General features: G+C 51.0%; 11 protein-coding genes across 11 annotated transcripts; 4 read left to right on the forward strand and 7 right to left on the reverse strand.

Annotated features, from left to right (window-relative positions):
- Window positions 1-8: 8 nt before the first annotated feature.
- BJY04DRAFT_217437 (alpha/beta hydrolase) lies at window positions 9-1,449 on the forward strand (the record flags this gene model as incomplete). Its single annotated transcript, XM_073716042.1, has 8 exons — window positions 9-315; window positions 379-472; window positions 536-593; window positions 642-719; window positions 781-961; window positions 1,018-1,098; window positions 1,154-1,226; window positions 1,296-1,449. 8 exons carry the CDS (start codon window positions 9-11, stop codon window positions 1,447-1,449), a joined length of 1,026 nt encoding a protein of 341 aa, XP_073571927.1.
- On the reverse strand, window positions 1,296-2,680 carry BJY04DRAFT_49382 (uncharacterized protein). The gene is made up of 3 exons (XM_073720501.1): window positions 2,303-2,680; window positions 1,909-2,222; window positions 1,296-1,856 (listed from the first exon to the last, which is right to left on the reverse strand). The coding sequence occupies exons 1-3, from the start codon at window positions 2,613-2,615 to the stop codon at window positions 1,611-1,613; spliced, it is 873 nt and encodes a 290-aa protein (XP_073571928.1). The 5' UTR covers window positions 2,616-2,680; the 3' UTR covers window positions 1,296-1,610.
- A 240-nt stretch (window positions 2,681-2,920) lies between these two features.
- Window positions 2,921-3,806, reverse strand: BJY04DRAFT_217439 (peroxidase family protein; the record flags this gene model as incomplete). Its single annotated transcript, XM_073716043.1, has 3 exons — window positions 2,921-3,036; window positions 3,099-3,644; window positions 3,698-3,806. 3 exons carry the CDS (start codon window positions 3,804-3,806, stop codon window positions 2,921-2,923), a joined length of 771 nt encoding a protein of 256 aa, XP_073571929.1.
- A 1,091-nt stretch (window positions 3,807-4,897) lies between these two features.
- BJY04DRAFT_49392 (uncharacterized protein) lies at window positions 4,898-5,238 on the reverse strand. Its single transcript, XM_073720502.1, has 2 exons — window positions 5,004-5,238; window positions 4,898-4,940 (listed from the first exon to the last, which is right to left on the reverse strand). The coding sequence occupies exon 1, from the start codon at window positions 5,200-5,202 to the stop codon at window positions 5,041-5,043; it is 162 nt and encodes a 53-aa protein (XP_073571930.1). The 5' UTR covers window positions 5,203-5,238; the 3' UTR covers window positions 4,898-4,940; window positions 5,004-5,040.
- A 1,552-nt stretch (window positions 5,239-6,790) lies between these two features.
- BJY04DRAFT_217440 (diacylglycerol acyltransferase-domain-containing protein) lies at window positions 6,791-7,972 on the forward strand (the record flags this gene model as incomplete). The annotated part of the gene is made up of 2 exons (XM_073716044.1): window positions 6,791-6,906; window positions 6,976-7,972. 2 exons carry the CDS (start codon window positions 6,791-6,793, stop codon window positions 7,970-7,972), a joined length of 1,113 nt encoding a protein of 370 aa, XP_073571931.1.
- Window positions 7,973-8,707: 735 nt separating this feature from the next.
- On the forward strand, window positions 8,708-9,748 carry BJY04DRAFT_217441 (alpha/beta hydrolase; the record flags this gene model as incomplete). Its single annotated transcript, XM_073716045.1, has 1 exon — window positions 8,708-9,748. The coding sequence occupies one exon, from the start codon at window positions 8,708-8,710 to the stop codon at window positions 9,746-9,748; it is 1,041 nt and encodes a 346-aa protein (XP_073571932.1).
- Window positions 9,749-10,033: 285 nt separating this feature from the next.
- Window positions 10,034-11,297, reverse strand: BJY04DRAFT_207038 (kinase domain-containing protein; the record flags this gene model as incomplete). Its single annotated transcript, XM_073713801.1, has 3 exons — window positions 10,034-10,288; window positions 10,353-10,654; window positions 10,775-11,297. The coding sequence occupies 3 exons, from the start codon at window positions 11,295-11,297 to the stop codon at window positions 10,034-10,036; spliced, it is 1,080 nt and encodes a 359-aa protein (XP_073571933.1).
- A 1,759-nt stretch (window positions 11,298-13,056) lies between these two features.
- BJY04DRAFT_217443 (fungal specific transcription factor domain-containing protein) lies at window positions 13,057-14,699 on the reverse strand (the record flags this gene model as incomplete). The annotated part of the gene is made up of 2 exons (XM_073716046.1): window positions 13,057-13,221; window positions 13,281-14,699. 2 exons carry the CDS (start codon window positions 14,697-14,699, stop codon window positions 13,057-13,059), a joined length of 1,584 nt encoding a protein of 527 aa, XP_073571934.1.
- A 429-nt stretch (window positions 14,700-15,128) lies between these two features.
- Window positions 15,129-17,854, reverse strand: BJY04DRAFT_227340 (glycoside hydrolase family 3 protein; the record flags this gene model as incomplete). The annotated part of the gene is made up of 5 exons (XM_073718603.1): window positions 15,129-15,836; window positions 15,888-16,561; window positions 16,616-17,582; window positions 17,629-17,676; window positions 17,726-17,854. 5 exons carry the CDS (start codon window positions 17,852-17,854, stop codon window positions 15,129-15,131), a joined length of 2,526 nt encoding a protein of 841 aa, XP_073571935.1.
- Window positions 17,855-18,292: 438 nt separating this feature from the next.
- BJY04DRAFT_207040 (hexose transporter protein) lies at window positions 18,293-20,000 on the forward strand (the record flags this gene model as incomplete). The annotated part of the gene is made up of 4 exons (XM_073713802.1): window positions 18,293-18,524; window positions 18,582-18,898; window positions 18,950-19,268; window positions 19,315-20,000. 4 exons carry the CDS (start codon window positions 18,293-18,295, stop codon window positions 19,998-20,000), a joined length of 1,554 nt encoding a protein of 517 aa, XP_073571936.1.
- Window positions 20,001-20,290: 290 nt separating this feature from the next.
- On the reverse strand, window positions 20,291-21,014 carry BJY04DRAFT_187242 (DUF3759 domain-containing protein). The gene is made up of 3 exons (XM_073711018.1): window positions 20,911-21,014; window positions 20,684-20,836; window positions 20,291-20,552 (listed from the first exon to the last, which is right to left on the reverse strand). The coding sequence occupies exons 1-3, from the start codon at window positions 20,921-20,923 to the stop codon at window positions 20,386-20,388; spliced, it is 333 nt and encodes a 110-aa protein (XP_073571937.1). The 5' UTR covers window positions 20,924-21,014; the 3' UTR covers window positions 20,291-20,385.
- Between the last annotated feature and the right edge of the window lie 1,178 nt (window positions 21,015-22,192).

Genomic DNA, 22,192 nt, shown 5'->3' on the forward strand with positions numbered 1-22,192 from the left:
AAGTCAAGATGTCCAAACCCGAGAAGAAATGCCGCTACGCACACTATGGAACCCCCGATCCGGCGTTCACCAAATACGAAAATATGGCAAGCCCCTTTGCAGACCATGATCCTGAACAGCTCTCCGTACCCGCTATGCGGGAGATCTTCTCCAAGATGCCCGTGCAGTTTCCCTACGAGAAACACGAGGTCGCAGGTGTTGAGATCACGCATCAAAATATCACAGTGCGCGACGGCGCAGAAGTCGGATTACGGATCTATAGACGCGATGATCTCGACAAAGACGCGTTGTTATTTTTTGTCACGCATGGTGGAGGTAGGAAACCTTACCAGAGAGAGCTGGCTATAATACCGTCCTAGATACTGATTGGGTTCCTAGGCTGGGCACTCGGAGACCACGACACCGAAGAAGCGATGAACCGGCTCGTCGCAAAACGGACAAACGCGGTGGTTGTTAGTGTGAATTATCGACTGTGGGTGGTTGCATTCTCTACGAGTGACGTCTGTTGAGGTGAAGGCAGGCTGATCCTGAATAGAGCACCCGAATACCCATTCCCGTACGCAGTCAACGACTCCTGGGACGCGTTGCAATGGGTAGGTACCTCCGTCTCCTTTAGGTACACTTGTTGCTAATATACGCAGTGTCGAGAGAATGCCGCCTCGCTGGGAATCTACACGAATAGAGTCATCGTTGGTGGAAGTAGCTCGGGTGGGAACATCGTACGTCCCTTCTATTTCCTCTAACCCTGACACCAAGATACACATCAATAACAACGGACAGGCCGCTGCTCTAGCACTCAAAGACCGCTATGATGGGATTGGTGCCGTATTCGGACAAGTCCTGAATATCCCCGACACCTGTCATCCAGCACACTTTCCAAGGGACAAATTCGAGTACTATAGCCCGGAGCAGAATAGAGATGCCCCAATCATGACGACGGAGGCGGCGCACTGGTTCTGGGGTACGCATCTCGAGAGAATTTACTTCGAGCATCTGACTAACGCGTCTGTTATTTAGACCTGTACTGTCCGAACGATGGGGACAATCCATACGCGAGTCCATTGCTCGCGCGGAATTTCAGAGGGGTGGCGCCTGCATGTAAATTGTGCGATCGCTTCAGTTTCCATCACTATTAGCTGACATTCATCCATAGTGATACAAATTGCCGGACGGGATCCGATTCGAGACGATGGACTAGCTTATAGTGAAGCGTTGAAGAAAGAAGGGTAAGTGTTTCAATCCTGAGCCGTTCTTGCTATTGACAATGTGGTGCGGTACTGATAATGAACCCCCAGTGTCCCTGTCAAGACAAAAGTGTATCCAGGTCTGCCGCATGCATTTCATCTCTTCCCGGATCTCGAAGACACAATGGTGTATCATAACACCGTGGTCGACTGGATTAACTATCTCGATAAGGATATGGCGAAGATAATGAAGTTCGACAAATAGACCTGATACCTGGTAGTCAGGGAAATAGGACAAAATATACCAAACACGATGGAAAAGCGACAGTGCGCTAGAGCAAAGCTAAACGGACAATCAGACCAGGGGAGAGACAACAACTGTAGAAATAAGCAACAGTAAAAACCTTCCAAGCCTCAACAGACCAGTCAAGCGACGTCATCAGCCGTCAGCTCAAGATACGGCGACGGCCCAAGCTCCATACTACATATCCGGGGATCATACGGCCCCTTAACAGACAGGCGTACCATAGGGTTGACCTTGGCCACAAGATTAAACAGGAGGCGCTCTATCATCCCGTCCAGGCCAAGAACCTGGGGCCCACCCTTTAATGTAACCATTTGGATAGCGCCGTCTACGTGCCGCTTCAGCGACTCTTTGTCGCCGGCCCATATCTGTGCTCGTCAGCCCTTGTCATATTATATAATAGATGGAGGGAAGTTGAACCTCATCATAAGCAAGCATAATCGCCTTAATGATTGTGGTATCAGTAAACCCGGGCGACTCGACTGAGATGGCTTCTCGTACTGAAGCCAGGAGCTGGAGTTTATACTGATATAATAAGTTCGAGTAGAGTTGCTGCTGCTGCTGTTGCTGCTGCGCAGGATAGTTCAAGGATAAGTGCCGTGAAGAAGCAAGCAATAGGGTATCCGGGAGACCAGGGGTAGTCAGGATATAGGGAACCCAAGCCTTGACGGCGCGCATGTAGAATGCAGGGTCGAAGGTGTTGCATGTCATGGCTGGTACTATGGCTGTGATGTCTGCCACGTCCGTGCATTAGTCTCCCGGATTTCACAGAATAAATGACACCAAATAGAAATCACTAGTTGGAAGTACATACAGTGATCGATCAGGAACTCCTCGGTGGGGTTTAAGGATCGGGCCTGGGCGTGGAATGGGTCGCGCCGGTGATGTGATAGGAGATTAGTAGGGCTTCCGCTAGATCTGTGAGACAAATTTTCGCTTTCTTGATCTCGATCTCGATCTTGTGCTTTCTGATTCTGGTATTGAATAATTCGTTGACGCCTGGTTTTGGCATGGGCAGCGCGAGCTGCATGGGATCTAGCCAGGCTCCGCTGTGACGGGCCGGTGCGACCACCGTTAGACGGGGCACCGGAGTCATCAATGATGAACTGAATCTCGTGAGATGGCATTGGCAAAAAGGGTGGTTCTAGGTTGTTCAGGCATCCAAAAGATTCAACATCGGTGTCGAGGAAGCTGACCGTTTGTTACAGGGAACGAGGCTAACCCTGATATAGTTAGTGATGGGCTTACGGGGCTTACGCCAAGCATTGTAGATGCCAAATCTAGTAAGGATCGGTTAACAAATGGAGAGTGCAGTGTGATAAATGCGAATGGTGCTCTATAAAGTAGTGTGATCGCTATGCATACAAGTAGACTGTAGAGCTGACGTGCTTTCCAGCCATCAACCCTCATGCCTTTCCCCGAAGAACAGATCTCAAGCAAGCTCTGTTAAATTGACAGCGACCAGCCGCTCAGTCATGGCACCGACATCGCTGAGATTCCGTTGTATCGGCTGCTTGTAGCCCTCAAGCCAAGGGATACGCTCTTCCTCTAGTTATTGTTAGCATTTCGATGATAGCCTAACTATAATCATCTTCCGGGTTACCACATACCAAAGAAAGCTTTAATCCAAGCCTTTGGCGCCGCATCAGCCTCATAATCCCACAACGTAGTCAGCGCGAGCGCAACCGTTCCCGGACTCCCCCTCATCTGCGCCTTGCTCGCATTGAAGGTAGGGTTACGGGCCATCGCGTCTTGCACACGCAGCGCCCTGGCCTTTGCCGCCGTCTCGATCGTTACAAAGCGATCACGCTCGCAAGAGCCCGCATCATACAGCTTCATGTTCTCGGCAACACCCGCCCAAATCTCCGGGTCGAAGTGGTTGGCATCGCCGAAGTAGAAGTCGTCACGGGAGAGAGAGCCGTCCATCTCGATGGCGTCGTGGAGTTTCAGGTCGTTCAGGTTAAATGTTGAGGCGTTGCCCGTGGTTGTGAGATGGAAGTCGACCGCCTCCTGAAATGCGCTGTCGAAGGAGTTGGGGTGGTAGTTGTAGGCTAAGCTTACGGCTTGCCGGAGAGTCGGGAGGTCGATGTTTTTGCCGGAGCGCGGAAGGAAGCCATGATTTGAGAGGACATTGAGACCCGGGCAGGGAGATCGAACTGATATGTTGTTAGCATGCTGTCTGATATATACAAGGGCGCCTCAATAGTACCGTCATCGCGTAGTGGAGCATGGTATTTGTGGTTGTCGCTTTCGGGACCGCATGGAGCTGCTGCTGCCGCGCCAATAAAGGCGATTGAGATGAACTGACTGAGCTTCATGACGTCTTGGATTGTATCTGTGGTGGTTTGGATTATATCTGTGGTGGTTTGGATTATATTTTCTTGCAGACCCAAAGTAGCAGGGCTTTATATAGAGGGCAGAATGAAGCTATAGAACGAGTGATCGACAGGGACCCACCGAGCCAAGCCACAGCGCGTATGCGTATGCGGTCCCGCAGTCTATACGATGCAACGCAAACTAATCCAGCGCCGGTAATAGGCCGAAAGAGGATTGTTTATGCTTCAGCCGCTTTCTAGGGTTGATGGAGTAAACGAACACGCTTTTCCCCCACTCCATGGGTGCAAGCCTGTTGTTCCGTCCCCCCGGGCTGTGCATAGCCTCAACAACAATACCGCTAGTCTACTCGCGGTCGGGCTATCAAGATTACATGGCGTCACCGAGTGCACTAGGTGGAAGCCAAGAGAGGCTCGAAATAATATCATATCGTCGAGTCTGATAATGGGTATGGTGAGCCACACTGCCTCAGGATAACAGCAACAGCAGCCAAACCTATAGCGGAAGCAACCTGACTAGCAAGCCATCAGCATGTCAGGCATTGTTTCAGATCCTAGTTCTGACCAGATACGAGAAGTATTATATCAATGGACGGAGAGGATATTCTGGAGGGGCGGGAGCGTCAGTGGATAGGCTCTTATGTGACTATTCTATGCAGCCTTGAGGACACCGCGAAGAGGATTCCTAGAGCTAATTCGGTTTCGAGGTCGAGGAAGAACAGGCCGCCGATGCCTTGGGACCTGCCGCAGGTTTGTTGATAGGCTATTGGAAAGGCGGCAAAGAAGAGCTAAAGCTGAGATTGATAGCCCTATACTTGTCGTAAGAAGAAACAGATGGGGCAAATTGGGATGGAGGATACCGTGCCATATAAAATTGCCATGTAGACTGTTAGCACGAGGACGATGGGTTAGTACTAGAGCAGGACACAAGGTCTCGTTAGGGCGACTTTGATTGTACCGAGAAGGGTTTTCTTCTCTTGTTCCTTGTCTAGTTTGGAGATATACATGAGTCCATCAATCTCGGCGAGTCGTTCTGCTCGTTATGTAAATAGCACAGGGACGAAGGTTTCAGAAATAGTGAGGACCATGGCGAGACAACAGATGCCACCTATAACTGCGCTGAAACAGGTTCATCAGCTTTGAAGTAGCACACCAGGCAAGGTAAAGGATTGCCATGCTTACAGAACCCCTTGCACCCATCTCCACCTCGCAGCCTGCCCTAGAACCCACCCACGACAGGACTTCGGGCTCGTGCAAATAGAGGAGCGGAGAAGAAGAAGATCATTGCGACTACTTGTTGATCATTTGGACAGATGTCTGCAATTATACCGCCCGCACTAGTTTGTGAAGAAGAGCCAGATGTACCCGCAAGGAAACGCATGATGATTAGACCCTCTATTATCGTCGGCGCTGCAGCGCATCCAGCAGTGAAGATGGTGAAATCGAGATACTGCAACATGTTAGAGGGGAATAATTTACTGGGAGGATGAACACACGGTAGATAGAAAAACAACCTTCCGACCATGCAGTTCACTCGGTGGCGCCAGAGGATTGGGCCGACGGCGAATCAATGGATGTCAGATGAGATAAAATACCCAACATAAATGCCGACAAACCCAACGTAAACGCCAAGTGACCGACCCCGAAGGTCTCCATCACTTGGGTGGATGGAGCGGTAGACGCACTTGTAGCTAAAGCAAAAGCAAAAGCAAACGTAGTCACCGAGACGCGGCCCGTCCACATCCACCTCACAAGTTTGGGGAACTGCATTCGGTCCCTAGGATTATCCTCTATCCAAACGAAGCGAAACAGATCCTGGGCTGTTACTAACGCGGGGTATCGGTGACTGAGGGTATGTTCGTCAACCCAGCTACTATCCAGCATGAGGTTCCGATATTCGTCAGCCTCCATGCCGGGTCTCAAGTTTGTTTGCGCGAGATGACAGCGGCATCGTGATTAAATCAGTTGTCAGCTCGTGATCCACCGGATTAGACTACGACGGACGCCGGGCATTGCCAAGTGTTTGACCAGCTGGAAGCCAGCCCTCAGCCGTCTATCTCTCTTTTAGCTGGAGGTATTTTTGCGGTGACGGATCGCTAGAAGCATCACTAGCGGACAATCTTTCAAGATGTACACTCTCGAAATCAGGAAAATATCGTGCACTCCGCACCATGTTTCCGTACGGTGTCAGATTGTGTCATATGGTGCTTGACTCGTGGAACCCTTATTTGCTCCGAGGTATACGAGGCCTAGTGGCTCTGTGATCCCGGCAAGACCACCAAAGTCTGGGCTAACGGCGTTGTTTTATATTCCGTCTAGGCATAGGGCTTGGGTATATGATCACGGGCCCCATCGGTGGCTCCGGGCCCTGATCGACAATCTAGGTCCTCGGTAGGGTGCATCCGTGCCTGACACTGGATGCTCTTAGACCCTAAGCCCAGTTTGCTATACAATTTCTCAATCCAATCCGCAACCGAAGGCTTGTACAAGCTGGGCATAGTGACCTTGGAACAATGGATACTTTCTAGTTGGGCTTTCGCGCTGGTTACCTAATCTGGGATACTGTTGAGCGAGTCAGTAGGTTATGCTAGCTGGTGAGATAGCGAGTTCATCATCAACTTCCTAGCTTCTCTCCCTAAGACGACGTGGAGGCTTGAGAGCTCAATAGTCGTGGTGAACTCGTTCAATATTGCTGATTATCTTGGCGATTGTTGAATGTCACCATGTAAAAGGCAGGTCGCGCTCGAGCCGACACGCATCCTGACCCGCCACTGATTAGTAGGCCTCTTTCACAGTATACCATTCCATTTGCTATCAACGCCCCCGGATCCGGGCCTTGTATCGCTAAGACCTAGTACAGATGAAGAGCCCTAGCTGTCATATATCATTGGGATTATCCCAACGTCTAGATGCCCATGCCCTCAACCATTTTCTTTTCTTTTCTCAAATCAAATCACTCGGATGTTAAAATGACAAACAAGGATACTCGTAGCCTGGAGGGATTTGACTCCAGAAGCCGACAGCTCTACACTCTCTCCCATCCATCAAGCCTCGCGGACCAGCGGCCTGCCTCATCCTACAAGCCGTATGTACAGTGCCACATAGGACAATATCCCGCAGCATGGACATGAGCTCACCCACTCACAACCTTCAGCAGCCTCAAATCACACCCTGCCTCGAATTCTATGCTCGAACACCTCTCTGTCCTCTATCACGTCGTAACAATCTACCCCCTCATCCCGTTTCTGCTTGTAGCTGCGTACACCCTATTCCACCCCCTTTACACACTCTCGTTTATCCTCCTCTCCCTCCTCGTTCCCCATACTCTCATTTGTCGAAGCCGAAATCTCCGGTCACTTTCAATATGGCACCATTTGGCATCCTACTTCCCCATGACTCTCTACCGCAGCGTCCCCCTCCCCCCGACGAAGAAGTACATCCTTGGCTACCACCCGCACGGAGTCCTCTCACACGGCGCATTCGCTGCGTTTGCGACAGAGGCACTCGGCTTCTCCGAGCTATTTCCGGGAATAGAGAACACCCTCTTAACCCTCTCATCGAGTTTTCAGATCCCTATATATGGCATATACCTACGCTTGCTGGGCATGGGTAGCGTTTCCAGGGAATCTTGTCAGAGTCTTCTCACTACTGGTGGGAGGGGTGGCCAGGGTTCTGGCAAGGCGATTACGATCGTCGTCGGCGGAGCAAAGGAGTCACTTGAAGCCGTACCCAACAGCATGCGGTTGGTCCTGCGGAACAGAAAGGGCTTCGTCAAACTAGCGATTCAGACTGGAGCCAGTCTGGTGCCGGTTGTTGGGTTTGGAGAAAATGAGCTATATGACATGGATATCAGTTTAGAGTCTCAGACTCTGAGTGGGAGGGTACAGAGATTCTTTAAGGAGAAGTTCGGGTTTACGGTGCCGTTTTTCTATGCGAGGGGGCCCAATTGGTTTGATATGGGGATTATGCCGTATCGGCGGGGGGTGAATGTTGTTGTTGGAAGGCCGATTGAGGTTGAGATGGTGCAGGGGGCTGTTGGACAGGACCATTTAAATGAGGTTCATGGGAAATATGTGGAGGAGGTAGAAAGGATTTGGAGGGTGTGGAAGGGGGTTTTCAGTCCTGGGGCTGGGGAGATGGTGATTGTCTGACGTAGTGGTGAGGGTGTGAAAGGACTTATTCAAGACGATTCATTTATGATACTGATATGATATCCAAGAGGTAGAAATATGATGCTTATGTATGGTCTACAGATACTGTGTGGAACAAGATGGCGAATGGCGGGCATAGTGAGGAGACATCGTTCATGAAAGCCAATTAATAGACATTATATGATTTTAGGTCCACTAATATCTGTATATATATCGTGATGTTGAATCCACAGGCTATCGTAATGGTCGAGGGAAACGATGACGGTCATGATGGTGACCACTGCACTGCAGCAAGGTATAGCGGAGGCGTCCACCTGGCATTGCCGATCCCAAAGAATGTTACAGCCTACAGCACCGGAGAATTTGCATTGAAGAGCCCAGAGACTTGACTATACTTCGTAGCTATGGTTATGACCCCACAAATAAGCAACCTGCATTAAACTCCACCGGCTTACTGACTGATCGGCACAGGCGCACCCGATTAATCGGCTGCAGAGAAGGCAATTCCTCCTTCATACATCTCGGCCTGCTTACAATCTACCGCAAACAAGCTGAAAAACGCGCGTCACATCATACGTCTATCTTGGCAAGGAAAGGAGGTCTTGTACCGGTGACGCAGCCTTGATCGTGGATCCACTAGCAGGGTATAAGACTGACGCCTTGCTCTCTGGCTCAAGCAGAGAATATATCTAGCATCCAGACACATCTCTCTGAATCTTCAAGCACTGCTCCACCATGAAGTTCACAGGAACCAGTATCGCCACCCTTGGCGCGTTGATACTTCCAGCGACAGCTCAAAATCTGTCATTTGGCGCAGACAACTTCTATCGCAGCGACAGCGTCACTCTCGAACCAATCACTTTCCAGACGCAGTATCAGACGACAGTTGCCGCAAACCTCTTCATCCCCGACAACTATACCAGGAGCCTGAACGCCTCAGGTGGCGCTCCGGCCATAGTCGTCAGCCACCCCATGGGTGCCGTCAAGGAACAGAGCTCAAACCTGTATGCCACGAAGCTGGCTGAGCAAGGGTTCATCACCATCTCCCTAGATATGCCTTTCTGGGGCAGCAGCGAGGGAGAGCCCCGCAACGCAGTCTCACCGGACCTATACGCGGAAGCCTTCAGCGCTGCCGTCGATTATCTCGGTACTCGGAACACAGTGAACCGCGAGAGGATTGGTGCGGTGGGAATTTGCGGCAGCGGTGGCTTCGTGATCAGCGCAGCGAAGATAGATGATCGCATCAAGGCTATCGCGACAGCCAGCATGTACGACATGGGCCAAGCGAGTCGGAAAGGGCTGCGGCACGCGCAGAGTCTGGAGCAGCGGAAGGAAATCATCTCTCAAGCTGGACAGCAGCGCTGGGTTGAAGCAGACGGTGGTGAAATTGAATATACAAGCGGCACCCCCGAAGTGCTCACCCCGGCTACCGATCCTGTTGGTCGCGAGTTCTACGACTTCTACCGCACCTTGCGAGGCGAGTTCACCCCCGAGGGAACAACACCGAACCTCACCACCCACCCGACACTTTCCAGTAACGTCAAGTTCATGAACTTCTACCCCTTCAGCGACATTCACACCATCTCGCCGCGTCCACTGCTGTTCATATCGGGTGACCAGGCACACTCCCGCGAGTTCAGTGAGAACGCTTATCGACTGGCCACCGAACCGAAGGAGCTCCTCTGGGTGCCGCGAGCGGGGCACGTCGATCTTTACGATCGCGTAGACCTCATTCCTTTTGATCGTCTGGCTCACTTTTTCAAGTGGAGCCTCTGAGCGAATGAATACCGTCTGGCAGGAAGGGTCAACCTCAAATTCGATGGACACAAGCACTAGAAGTCGTCATGACTTGTCAGTCAGCATAGGTGATGCTGTCGAGATGTACTTTATAGACACCAGATAGCCAACTCAACTTCTATGATCTCGCTTGAGGTAGGTACATGACAGTTCAGAACAATAATTGAGTGGGCGGGTGTGATAACGAAAGAATAGCCCAGGCCCGCGTAGAAACAAGAAACACAACCAGGTGCAACAGGTCAAAAAACATCAAAACACACGAAATCAACAACCATACCTCGCCATTAGGGCCTGGAAGTCGGGATCCTGCAATAGCTGAAATGCAGTTAACCGTTCCTCAGGCCGGTACCGAAACACCTTGAGCATAATAGTCTGTACAAGCTCTCGCTCAGCTTGATCCGCATCAGGGCGGTACTGCAAAAGCCGTGCTGCAAGCCCCACTGCTGGATTAGGCCGCAGGCTTTGATCAAATACCCAGTCGACATCATCAGGACCGCGAGAGCACTTGCCCTTCCACTCCTTAGGGAAAGGTCCAAAATATCGAAAGTGCTCAGTCCCTCATGCCGCCATGCCCGTACTGAACAAACAGAATATTACTGCAGTATAACTCTGCAAAGACAGTCATATAGCTCCACATGTCGCAAGCAAAACTAGGTTCGAACTCGTGGTATCGCTCAGGGGAGAGGTACGGACGAGGGGGCTCGCCGGTTTGATTAGGGAACTTGTCGCCAATCCTCCTAGCCAGTCCGAAATCAGCTAGGAAGAACTCATTAGTACGGTAGTGCTCAGGCATTTCCATGCAACTGACGTATTCCCCAGGCTTCTCCAGCTCGACCTCTGGAATGGGCGTTCTTCGTGGACGGCCAAAGATCTTGTACTTATCGGCTCGAGAAAGATGCCTGGTAGGAACCATTCCCCAGATGCAATTGTTGGGGGCCAGATGTAATGCAAGAAGAATTAGTTAGGGGTCAGTTGTTGTGTCCTAGGGCTTCCGGGCATTCTAACCACGGTGCACGATATCTGCTTTATGCAGATTCCCTAAAGCCTCCAGTAACTGTTTGGCCGCCGACATACGAACAGCCACAGGGATTTGTTTAGTCACCAGGGAGTCAATACAGGGACCTCTTAATGGAAGAACCAGTACCTGATGACACCGGGTATTCGTTGTGACCTCGAATTTCTGCAAATAGGTTACTAGATGGGAAGTATCTTTCACAAGCTCACGGATTATATCCTGCTTCTGAATCTCAATCTCGGCCGATTTTCCTGCGCGGAATACCTTAAGGGCCACGTCCTGCCTATCCTGGAGATCATGCGCCATCCAGATGACTGCAAAGCCGCCCCAACCTATCTTATGCTCGATTAGATACCTGTCATGTATCACCTCGCCGATGGAGATTGGATAAAAGGTGTTTTCCCCGTATCGAACGTCATAGTCGTCAGGCTCCTCACCCTCAGACACGGCCCACGCCCCATCGAGTTCGTCTGGGTAGTAGTCAGCAAAGTCTTCAGTTGCCATGCCAGACATTGGTGTCACGAGTGTTGGTATAGCTGCAAGAGGAAAGGATGTTGATCGAAATCAAGAAAAGGAATAAATAGGGGAAAAAGGAAGAAGAAGAAGAGAGACATTTACTCATCGAGGCCCCGAGGTAGCCTTCTTGTATTTATGTCGTCGTCGTCGTGCGCCCGGCTCTTTGACCTCTGTCCTCAAGAGTCTTGCCCATCCTGGAAAGGCTAGAGGCTGTCCTGGACCAGGGATATGAGCGGCTGAGGGAGAGCAATTATAAGTAACATAAAGGAACTTATTATAGTCCTGTTTCCTGAGAAAGAGCCGCCCTACCACCATATCAATGAAGTAGCATAGACCTTGCAGTTTGGCAAGGAGTAATACAGAACAGCATGGAAGGTCATTGAGGGGCATACAACAGCGTTTTATGACTTTGTCGTATAGAAAGATATATAGGAAAACAGTTGAAGAAATACAGAATAGAAAAGGTAATCCTCTTAAGAACACCCAAAACATGTACTACCATCAAATTCGTATCCAAATCCATCTCCAGTCATCTCTCTACGAACATGCCCATGTGGTATTACCTGCCCGCCCACTCCTTTGAGGATTTCTTTGATGAAATCTATGTCTACTGGCGCCCGGCAGCCCGAAGGCGCCTTGCAGAGGATTCCGACACATTCAAAAGGCACCCAGACGATTTGAAAGCCGCGACGCAGCATGTTGCGCTACTGCGTGCTATGCGCCGAAGAGAACGGATTGTGATAATAGAGTAAGTATCGTATAGCTCTACGACTCCATGCGCGAATGTTCGGCTGGGAGCCAAAGATTCTTAAGATGCAAGACAAAGTAAACCTTAGTACATCCGCGGGACCCATGGGCTCCGGTTCCCGCGGATGTACTAGATCGCAAAACTGAATACAGAAATGGAGTACTCTGCCTATTTCTCTGTTGCGCCCTGAGGAATTCTTCCAGAGCCGGGGATATCTTCTCGTTCACTCTACGAGACCTTCGTCGCCGAAGCCGGATCTCGTTCTCTTTGATGTCGATTACAGTGAGACATCTCGACCGTGAAGTATGGCCCTTTGGGTCGGATGCCATGACACATGACTTAGGTAGGTAGTGTGGCGTACGCCAATGGGAAGTTGATGCTACCTAGCTGCTGAAATCTATTCTGAGACCGTTTCATCGCCCTGTTATATATATATATATATATTTAGCTTTGGTTTGTCCTTTGATCTGTTTCAAGTAGGACAAGGGAAAAAAAACAAAGAAGAAGAAGAAAAGAACGCAGTTTTGATCCTCGTGCTTGACTCTCGGGAGGGAGCACCAGTCTTTGTTATATAATGGTGAGACAGTGATTGACTCGATGCCATGGCTAGACGTCCTGGAGCGTGAGCAGCATGATGGTTAATCCAGAAGTTGACCTGGGAGGATCCAGCAACGCAACCTGTGAGCAAGTGGATATCGTCTGGCGAGAAGGATCAGCCTCGAATTCGATGAAATGTTGTCGTCAGGTACAGGCACTATATGAGGATGTCACCGAAGCCCACGAGAAGTCGTCATGATTCCTCATCTAAAATGAGTCAAGCTGTAGAGATGTACTTTAGACGTTAGATAGCCAACTCAACTTGTGGGATCATGAACTGGAAAGGTCGAACATGCTGGATATCGAAAGGCGAAACACGGCCCCGCCCGTCAGTAAAGAAGACCGCAGAATAGAGAATTCCAAGCGCCCATGATCAGCATGAGCTAGCACACTGTTGTTGTGGATAGGCACCTACGTCGGGTGGGTGAGGAGGGCGTCGGATGCTTTGGAATCGAGGCTTGAAAGGATGTTGATCAACCGAGAGAGGTAGAGGTTGGCACGATTCTCCAGGGTCTTATTGGTAAGACTCTGAGTGAGCTGTAAAAGAATACTGCCAACGTGACGAAGCTGCTCAACCTTCAAGGACTATTAGTTCCGGAGAGTACACCTGCTTGGCGTAAGCAGAAGAAACGTACAATAGGCTCACCCAGGGCCTGTAAAGACGAGAACGGCGCCTTCTCTATCTCATTAACAAAGTCACGCGCAATCTCCACTTTCCGCACTGCAAGAGCCCCAGGATCATTGTTACATCCCACAAGGTAAGTAAGGTCATGTTCAATGCACTGATGCAGGATAGTAAAGCGAAGGCAGTGGAACGTGACGAAGAGCTGCGTTCGTTGAATCCAGAAAATCTCACGTTGGTAGGCGCCAACAGCCTGATCGCCCGGGCTCATCTTGTTTGGACTTTTTATGCGTGTCGGTGCATCCTCTAGAAGAAAAGTAAACCTGGCATATATCTCTTCAAGATGAGTAATGTCAAGGTATTCGCTAAAGTTGGCATCGTTCTGAGCCAAAACACGTAGATTACGCCGACTAAATCGTCGTATGCCCAGGGTAAGGTCCGCAGCCAGAGCCCGCATGCGATGGCCAAGGTGGAACGTAGAGAGTAGTCGCTCTTCAAAGGGAGGAGCATGGTGTGGTTGGCTGGAATCCAAAAGCAGGACAGTGCTCTCATTTACTGGTCGTGTCGTTAAAGGAGTCTCAAAGAGGGTTTCATGTAGGGTGAATGGACGAGAGTGGAGGGCGGCAGCAGCTTGATCAGCCGTGTAGAGCAGCCAAAAAGCGTTCCGTAATAGCTGAGCTTCAACTGGATCATATTTTGCGTAGACGGATTCATCATATAATCGTAGATCATGAGCTAAAAGGCGAGCTTGCCCTCCAAAGAACGTCGCCGTTGTTGTGTCTCCCGTCGCATGTTGGTGTGCGGTCGCTTGTACAATGCGAATTATGAGCGAAGACGAGTTTGGGTTCCTGATATCATCGTCCTCAATCAATCGCAACGCAAGCCTGGACGCGCGTAGGAAGTATTGCGCAACAGGCCGTAGGTACGCATTGCCAAGGGTAAGCTGGGGACGAAATCCAACCATCGAACAAAGCCCCGTAATCAATGCGAACGTGCGTATTGCCTCAATCTGCGCTTTCCGTTCCCCGGTGTCTTGCACTAGGTCCACCCAGGGCTGCTGGTGACGATCCCCAACTCTCTCTGTCAACTCTGCACCCGCTTGGCCAAATATCGACGCGGCGTCCATCCTGAGGCCCCGTTCATAAAGAATCGGCGCTGTAGGAAACATATACTGACAAGCACAATCGATCACCCCCTGTGCGACGCTCGGCAGGGAAACACCATATCCAGCAAGGATGGTCTCCACTTCATGTAACAGATTGCGATACAATGCTAGAGCCTCTTGTGCAATATCATATCCGAACGACCATGAGGCAGCAGTGAGATCTTGCGTAATTGGTATGGCTCGTGGAGCAGCGGCCGGCGTGTCTGGAGCATAGAACCTATTTTCTGGCGACGCGAGGGCTGGAGATAGATCGACTGCCGTGGCCATGGACGCCTCGGGAGCTGTCTTACGGCCTATCTTTGGGCCTCGCTTCTTTGGAGGGGTATTATAGGTGCACTCCAGCCCGGAAATGTTGCAATTCGCGCATGTTGGGGAACTAGCATCGCACTGTAAGTAGCGAGGTGGGGTTAATAATGGTCAAGGACGATCAGAAGAAGGGAAGGTTAAAACAGTACCTTAACCTTTCGGCGCCTGCAGGAGTCACAAGCACGTTTTGAAGCCGGGGAAGAAGATGGAGAGGCGTACTGAATCATGGTGGTGTGTGGAGGATGGATGGAGGATTCTCGGAGGAATTCAGCTGGAGTTGTGCCACGGCGAAATACCGCGGGCTGTCATGTGACTGGCTAGGTGCCTATCTAAATTCTTTCCCCACCACCATCACCACCATCACCACCATCACCATCATCTCTGGAACATTCACACTCCAGACCACGAATAGTCCGCCACAAGTTCGAACCTTTGAATCAGCACATGGTCCTTCGGATCTGCACTCCTCGATACAATGGCGTTGAATGCGCCTCGCTCTGCCAGCCACTGCTCTTCTTCCTCGTTCCAGTACGACAACGCGTACTTGTCTAGCGCCAGTCGCGCCGTGATGGTCTCGCCTCTGGGAACCCACACCCTGGTGAACGCTTTTAGCTCTTTCGCAGGCCGCGCAGCCTCGCAGTCGATGTCTTGAATATAAACCTGAACTATCTCGTGTCCATCTCGATCGCCAATGTTTTGTACATCGACCGTCACCTCGAACGAGCTGTGGTTTCCGCCGTCAAGATGCACAGTGCCAGGGACTACGAGGTTGGAGTATTCGAATGATGTATACGACAGCCCGTACCCGAAATAGAACAGCGGCGGTCGCCTCACCTTCTCATAGTACCGGTATCCCAGAAAAACTCCTTCACCGTAGAAAATTTCTCGGCTCCCTTTACCAAAAGTGAGATACGCGGGGGTATCCTCGAGGCGCTCGGGGAATGTTACAGAGAGCCGCCCGCTGGGGTTTACCTTGCCCGTTAGGACATCTGCAATCGCCCTTCCCGATTCTTGCCCACCAAACCAGGCATGGACCAAAGTACCCGTCTTCTGCACCCACGGCATTTCGATTGGGCAGCCCGACTGCGTGACAACCACCTGATCAAACCGATGTTAGCATACGCATGCTGGAATCTCAAAGCCGCATACCGTGTTTGGGTTAGCAGTCGCGATTTTCTCGATCAGTCGATCAACTGCTGGAGGGAGTTTAAGATCCTTCCGATCCACAGCCTCGCTCTCGTAATCCGCATTGAGACCAGCAATGATTATTGGCACATCAACAGACTTTGCAAGTTCGACCGCTTCAGCCAAAGCACGCTCGGGATCGATTTTCTCGCAACATCCAATTCTCAATCCCCCTTGGTTAAGAGCACCAACCGAAGCGGTCGCTGCTCCGTTCCTTAACATGACAACAATCTTGTATTCTTTCCCAGCCGTCACGTTAATATCAGCGGTGACCTCCATACTGGCTTGGTTGAACATGGGTGTTTGCAGGGTTTTCTCCGGCTGACTTGTGTCAAGGTCAATGACTTCTTTGTCATTAATCCACATCCGACCTCTCCCCAGGACACACAAGCCGAAACTCATTGTCGTTGACCTTTCCGCCCTGTACACCGTCTCGACTCGCAGCCAGTATGCGGCAGGCACAGCTTCAGGTAAGCTGTCGGCAAAGTACATTTGTGCCTGGGTAGTCGTGGTAGAAGCGACAGGATGTGCGTCATTATTCTTGATCGGATCCTGGCCGAACCAACTCAAACTATATCCGGGCTCTCGCGATCCTGGAAGATGGATGTTGTCCTGCAGGAGAGGGGTGAATATGTGCCCTGTTTTCGGTCAGTCGATGATACGCATTTGAGGACAAGGTTTTGATGACATACCCCAACAGCCTGGACTGAACTTTACTTTCTCGCCCAAGACAGAACGAACGGCTTCAAGCGGCTTGCTAACATGGTACGGGGTCAAATCCGCCGAACCACCACCACTGACAGCCGGGTACACGACATTTGGTCCTATGAGCGCGTAAGACTGTTTGGTAGACGGGTCGAGCGGAAGAATGTTCTTCTCGTTCTTCAGAAGGACAACCGAGCTGCTAGCCACCTGCGAGCAGAGATCTGTTTTCTCCTGGGAATCTCCTTCACCAAAGGCGGCTTCTGACTCTTCGCGCCCGGAGACCTTGTTGATGAGATTGAGCAGATTGCGCACACTAAAATCAACCGTGGAGCGCTTGACCTTGCGAGCGAGAATTGACCAAAAAAGAAGCTCGCCTCGCCAGCGTGTGGGGCCTGGCATCTCGAGATCCATGCCGGCGTTGAGGGCTTCCGCCGTGCTGTAGGTTCCAAACCAGTCGCTCATCACGAGTCCATCCCACTTCCAATCCTTGCGGAGGACTTTGTTGAGCAGCCATGGGTCCTCGCACACATGCGTTCCGTTAATGCGGTGGTAAGACGTCATGATAGACCACGGATTCGAGTGCTTGACCGCGAGCTGAAAAGGGAGGAGATGTGTCTCTCGTAGAGTCCGCTCTGAGGCGCGCACGGAATCCTCTAGAGACATGCTAGACTGATCGTGCGCAGCGTAGTGCTTGAGAGATACAGCCACGCCGTGCTTTTGAACGCCATTTATATAGCTTGAAGCCATCAGCCCGCTCAGTGTTGGGTCTTCACCAAAGGCCTCAAAGCCTCGACCAATGAGCGGGGACCGCTGGAGACAGACGGTTGGCGCGAGAATAACGTGACATTTCTTTTCTTTTGCTTCAGCTGCAAGGAGTTCACCAACTCGGTACATCAAGTCGCGATCGAATGTAGCCCCCATTGCGGTTGCCGATGGAAGTAAGGACCCAGGTGGCTTGCAGAATCAGTATCTGATGCTGGCGATTGCTGAGATGACTTACTCCGTTGAAGAACCGGATACCCCTAACGCCATGAGGTCCATCGGATGTCTGCCACCATTAGCCTTACCATTCAACCTTGACACCATTCACAACTCACTGTAATAGAGGGAATGCTTAATCGAGGGATGTCATGGGTGGCCCACGTGTCTTTTCCTGCGAGCAGTTGGATCTTCTCCTCAAGTGTGAGCTCTCTCAGGGCTTTATCAACGTCAATCAAGGGGGCCATCACGACTCAAGATTAATCATGTGTCTCCCATTGTGCTCGACAGCCATGCAGACTGCGACCGGGTTAAATAACCAGGTATTTCTGCTCGGTTGCAGGCATCCTTGGCTGAAGGAGGGTTGGCAACTTGGCCTTGTCTCCAACTGCTCCACAATTCCACCACGGCGCTTTCGAGTCTGGAGAATTCACCCGCGGACTTTCTTCTCCAAACTCTTCTTCCTCCCTTTCTAGCCCCTAGGGCCCTTACACTCCTGTCGCAACGCCACAAGTTGACTCCAGATTTCCCCAGATGTCGATGGCATCGTATACGGTTGGGTGGGATTGGAGCCATGACTGAGCGGCGCGAGTCGGAGTACGAATTATAAATATCCCCTCGGTGCCCTGGTACAACCTGATGAGAGAAGAAGAGATCATACCATCCATTGCATCAATCTCTGTATTATGGATCGCTTGAGGACAAAACAGCCTACTCCCGGGGTGGACAGTCAGCTTGAGTTTGCCCCGATACCGACCGTTCAAGATGCGACGCCGGTCCTAGAGAAGCCTTGGTATCGCCAGTCGCATCTCGTCCGCCTCAACCTCCTCTTGACAATTCCTCTCTTGACGAGTTATCTGGTTGGTTTCGATGGCAGCATGCTTAATGGCATCCAAACTGTACCCGTGTGGCAGTCTGGTAAGTCGTATCCCTCTAATACTGGCTTCGCCGCTAACCCACTCCGCCGCTTGCTAGACATGGGCTACCCCAGCGGTGGTTTATTAGGGCTCGTCACGACCGCCCAAACTATCGGTAGCGCTGCCTTACTCCCAGTCGGACCCTATGTCGCGGATCGCTTCGGTCGTCGATTGCCAATGGTCATTGGCTCGGTCATTATCATCCTAGCTTCAGGTCTACAAGGGGGCGCAAATGGGATTGCGATGTTTATCGTATCTAGAGTCGTTCTGGGAATGGGAGGCGCTTTCATTGCTACCGCTGCCGCTCCTCTTGTCGCGGAACTCGCTTATCCATCGCACCGAGGCATTATAACAGCCATTTACAATACCTCATGGGCAAGTTGCTGATCTGAAAGGGGACAAATTCGTACTGCTAACATATGATAGTACCTTGGATCTATTGTCGCTGCGTGGTCCACATACGGAACCTTCAAGATGCCTAGCTCCTGGAGCTGGCGTATCCCTTCCCTCCTTCAAGCACTGCCTTCTATAATCCAATTGGCCCTCATCTACCTCGTCCCTGAGAGTCCGCGATGGCTCGTTGCCAACAACCGCCGCGCAGAAGCTGAAAGGATCTTGAGCCGTTACCATGCTGGCTCTGATGTACCGAATGAGCTCGTTCGGATAGAGATGGAAGAAATTGCCCAGGCTCTAGAAGACGAGAAGTCCCAGCAAACAGCTTCATATCTTCACTTCTTCAGAACACGTAAGTGCCCACACAGAGTTGAAAAAGACCCGGCTAACTCTGTTAGGTGCTAACCGGCACCGCCTCTTGATCTGTGTATCCCTTGGTTTTATCATCCAGTGGTGTGGCAACGGTCTTGTCTCCTACTATCTCGTTCCGGTTCTGAACAACATCGGCATCACGGACCCAGAAATTCAAAACATCATCAACGGCGTGCTCCAAATATTTAACTACCTAACCGCGATCGTAGCCGCCTGCTTTGTCGACCGCGTTGGTCGCCGCAGCCTGTTTTTGATCTCTACCGCCGGCGTCACAATCTCCTTCGTCGTCTGGACGGCCATCTCCGCTGTGAACGACCAGCAAAACCAACAGAACAAGGGTCTAGGTATTGGTGTGGTAGTGATAATCTTTATATTCTTCTTTTTTTACAACATCGCCATGAACCCAATTCCGATGGCATACCTGCTGGAGATTCTACCGTTCACCCTCCGTGCCAAGGGTATCACCTTGTTTAACCTGGCGCAGTACGGGAGTAGTATCTTCAACGGGTTTGCCAACCCTGTTGCGCTTGAGGGGATTGGGTGGAGGTACTACATTGTGTTCACCTGTCTGGCGGCTATTTGGTTCGTGTTTATTTGGTTCGTGTTCCCTGAGACCAAGGGAATGAGCCTTGAGGAGGTGGCTGTTGTGTTCGATAAGAGGCCTCTTGGGGGAGAGGATGGCGAGGGGGAGGGCAAGATGGAGATGGCTTAGCTTTTCTTTCTACCCTAAAAGGGATGTATTGCCTTTCCTCTATACGCCGTCTGCATAAACTACATACATAGTACTGGGTTGAAGTTACCAAAAATGATACTATCTCCTATCGCTCGATGCCACTGCAGGTCACAAACACCATATCAAAAACTGGATTTGGATCTGTCCGAGCTTTCCTCTAACGGCTTTCCTAGACGCCGCATAGTCTCGTCAACCCAAACGCAGATCAAGCCCATGAGCCCGCGTCTACTCTAAATTTAAACCCCATGAGCAATGGAACCCCAATCTTGACGCTCTCTCACCATATAGAAAAATTGTATTCAATTTAATCGTATGATACTTGCTATCGTATGCCCTGTATTGTGGCTGAGTAACATATCACGCTCTAGTAGTAATCCTGCCTCGACGCCTCCTCAACCTGCCGTGTCGCATGCCTCTTCGCTTCCTCGCGATCAATGAAATCGAGTCCCTTTGTCTCAACCTCTCGGTCGATAAATGCGCCCGCGAAGCCGGCGAGAAGCTCCTTGGCTAATTCGTGCGAGGGGGGTTGGCCTGCCGCGGACTTGGTTAGCAATGTCTTTCCCACAGCAGGTATTCGGGATGTTGTCTTGGTTGTAATGTATAGACACAAATGGAAGGTGTGCGAAGGGACGAGGACGAGGGTAGAAGTTGCGGGCGCGTACCATTCTGAGCAACGTGGTTCTCGTAGGCCTTCATGGCCTCGAACGAGGCAGCGCCAGCGATGAGTTCGTGGGAGAACTTGGCGCGGTGCTCTTCGTTTGTGTGGTCGAGGGATTGGAATTCCTCGTAGGAGCGGGATTGGTGGGTGTCGCCGTCTGTTGGGGGCAGTTTTTGTTAGAGCTTTGGATAAAGGTAGCGGTGGGAGATGGGGGGAGGATGAACGACGTACCGAACCAGCCCATTGTGTCTGACCTTTAGGATGAGTAAGAGGGAGAAGAGGGTGAATTGACGGAGGTTGAAAGTAGGTAGTGAAAGCAGTCCAGGTGGTGTGTATGGCAAGGACAGAGAAGAGAGAAGGGTCAGGGGTATTTATAGAGATCGGACAGCGGGGCAGCTGATGAATGATGAGCGAAAGTACTCAGCTTGTGTCATGCTGGAGCCGTTATAGAGACTAGCCATCCTCTAAGCTTTCTAGGACCCATAGAATTCGGTCCATGGCTCTCTACCATTGGGCCAGGGGGTGGCTAAGACACGCCCCAATTGTCTTAGCTGTGGTGATCGGCCAATTTTCGATCCAAGTGCTCCATAATATCGCCAGCTAGGCAGCAATCCCAGCTGGAAAATGAGAACATAATAACGCCACGTTGCCGCACGACTCGAGCTGACCCAATTGCGTGCCATCCGGATTCCGGTGGCTCGTCTCACATCGTCACCAGCTCTTCGTGCACCACATCCCCCACTCTGTCCACGCTCACTTCCACACTCACCAATCCGAGTCTATAATCCTCGCCATGCGGAGCCAGATACCCGCCGAGGTCATCTGACTGCCTTCAGCTCAACCGAGCCCGGTGCCCAGCGCCTCTAACCTTGTACCTCTGCCATTAGCCGTATTCCGTCAGGAACCATCGCCCTCCGATAGAACAAAATATCAAGCAAAATGATAAACGTGCCACCCTCCACTGACATAAAAGCGCTTAGTGGGCCTGATACCAGGCCGAGTACTAACTCTGTGCTTGAACAAGAAAAGCTTCGCGGAATGCGACGACTGGCGGGGGAAAGTCGCGTTTGGAGAACGCCATCAACCCCCTGCAACCTATCGACAAATCATATCTCTAAATCGGCATCAATATTATAAGATAGAGAAAAGCGGAGAGCCGGGGTGCGCACGTAGGACGGCCGAGCGACACTTGGCTGAACATATTGAGAGCAAAGAGGGCTATCCATGAGACTGAATATCCTTCCGTTTTTTCGAAACGCTCCCAATCCGAGTCTCTATAATACTTAATAGCCATCTTGTGTCTGTGGCTTCCAGCCTTGGGGGTGGAGTCGGTCAGACGGAGTAGGTGAGTTTTGGTTAAAGACACCATGGAAGAAGTAGTATATACGAGGATATGGCGGTGTAAAAGCTAAAACACATGCTGGAGACCAGTGCAGTATACTGGGCTGAGAGGGCTCGACCGATATGGAGGAATGCGGCGATAGCTCTAAATTGTTATTAGTTCCCGAGGCAT

This window comes from Aspergillus karnatakaensis (assembly GCF_047715665.1).
Source record: "Aspergillus karnatakaensis strain CBS 102800 unplaced genomic scaffold BJY04scaffold_20, whole genome shotgun sequence".
Classification (NCBI taxonomy): Eukaryota; Fungi; Ascomycota; class Eurotiomycetes; order Eurotiales; family Aspergillaceae; genus Aspergillus; species Aspergillus karnatakaensis.

Bases quoted from the DNA above. Each gene is read 5' to 3' on its own strand.
- BJY04DRAFT_187242 (XM_073711018.1), bottom strand. The intron at 20,553-20,683 runs GTACGCGCCCGC...AGTCCGCGGCAG, and splicing joins GAACCACGTTGCTCAGAATG to GCCAACCCCCCTCGCACGAA.
- BJY04DRAFT_49392 (XM_073720502.1), bottom strand. From the start codon at position 5,202: ATGCGTTTCCTTGCGGGTACATCTGGCTCTTCTTCACAAACTAGTGCG.
- BJY04DRAFT_49382 (XM_073720501.1), bottom strand. From the start codon at position 2,615: ATGCCATCTCACGAGATTCAGTTCATCATTGATGACTCCGGTGCCCCG. The intron at 2,223-2,302 runs GTATGTACTTCC...CGGACGTGGCAG, and splicing joins GGAGTTCCTGATCGATCACT to ACATCACAGCCATAGTACCA. The intron at 1,857-1,908 runs GTTCAACTTCCC...TGACGAGCACAG, and splicing joins TTATGCTTGCTTATGATGAG to ATATGGGCCGGCGACAAAGA.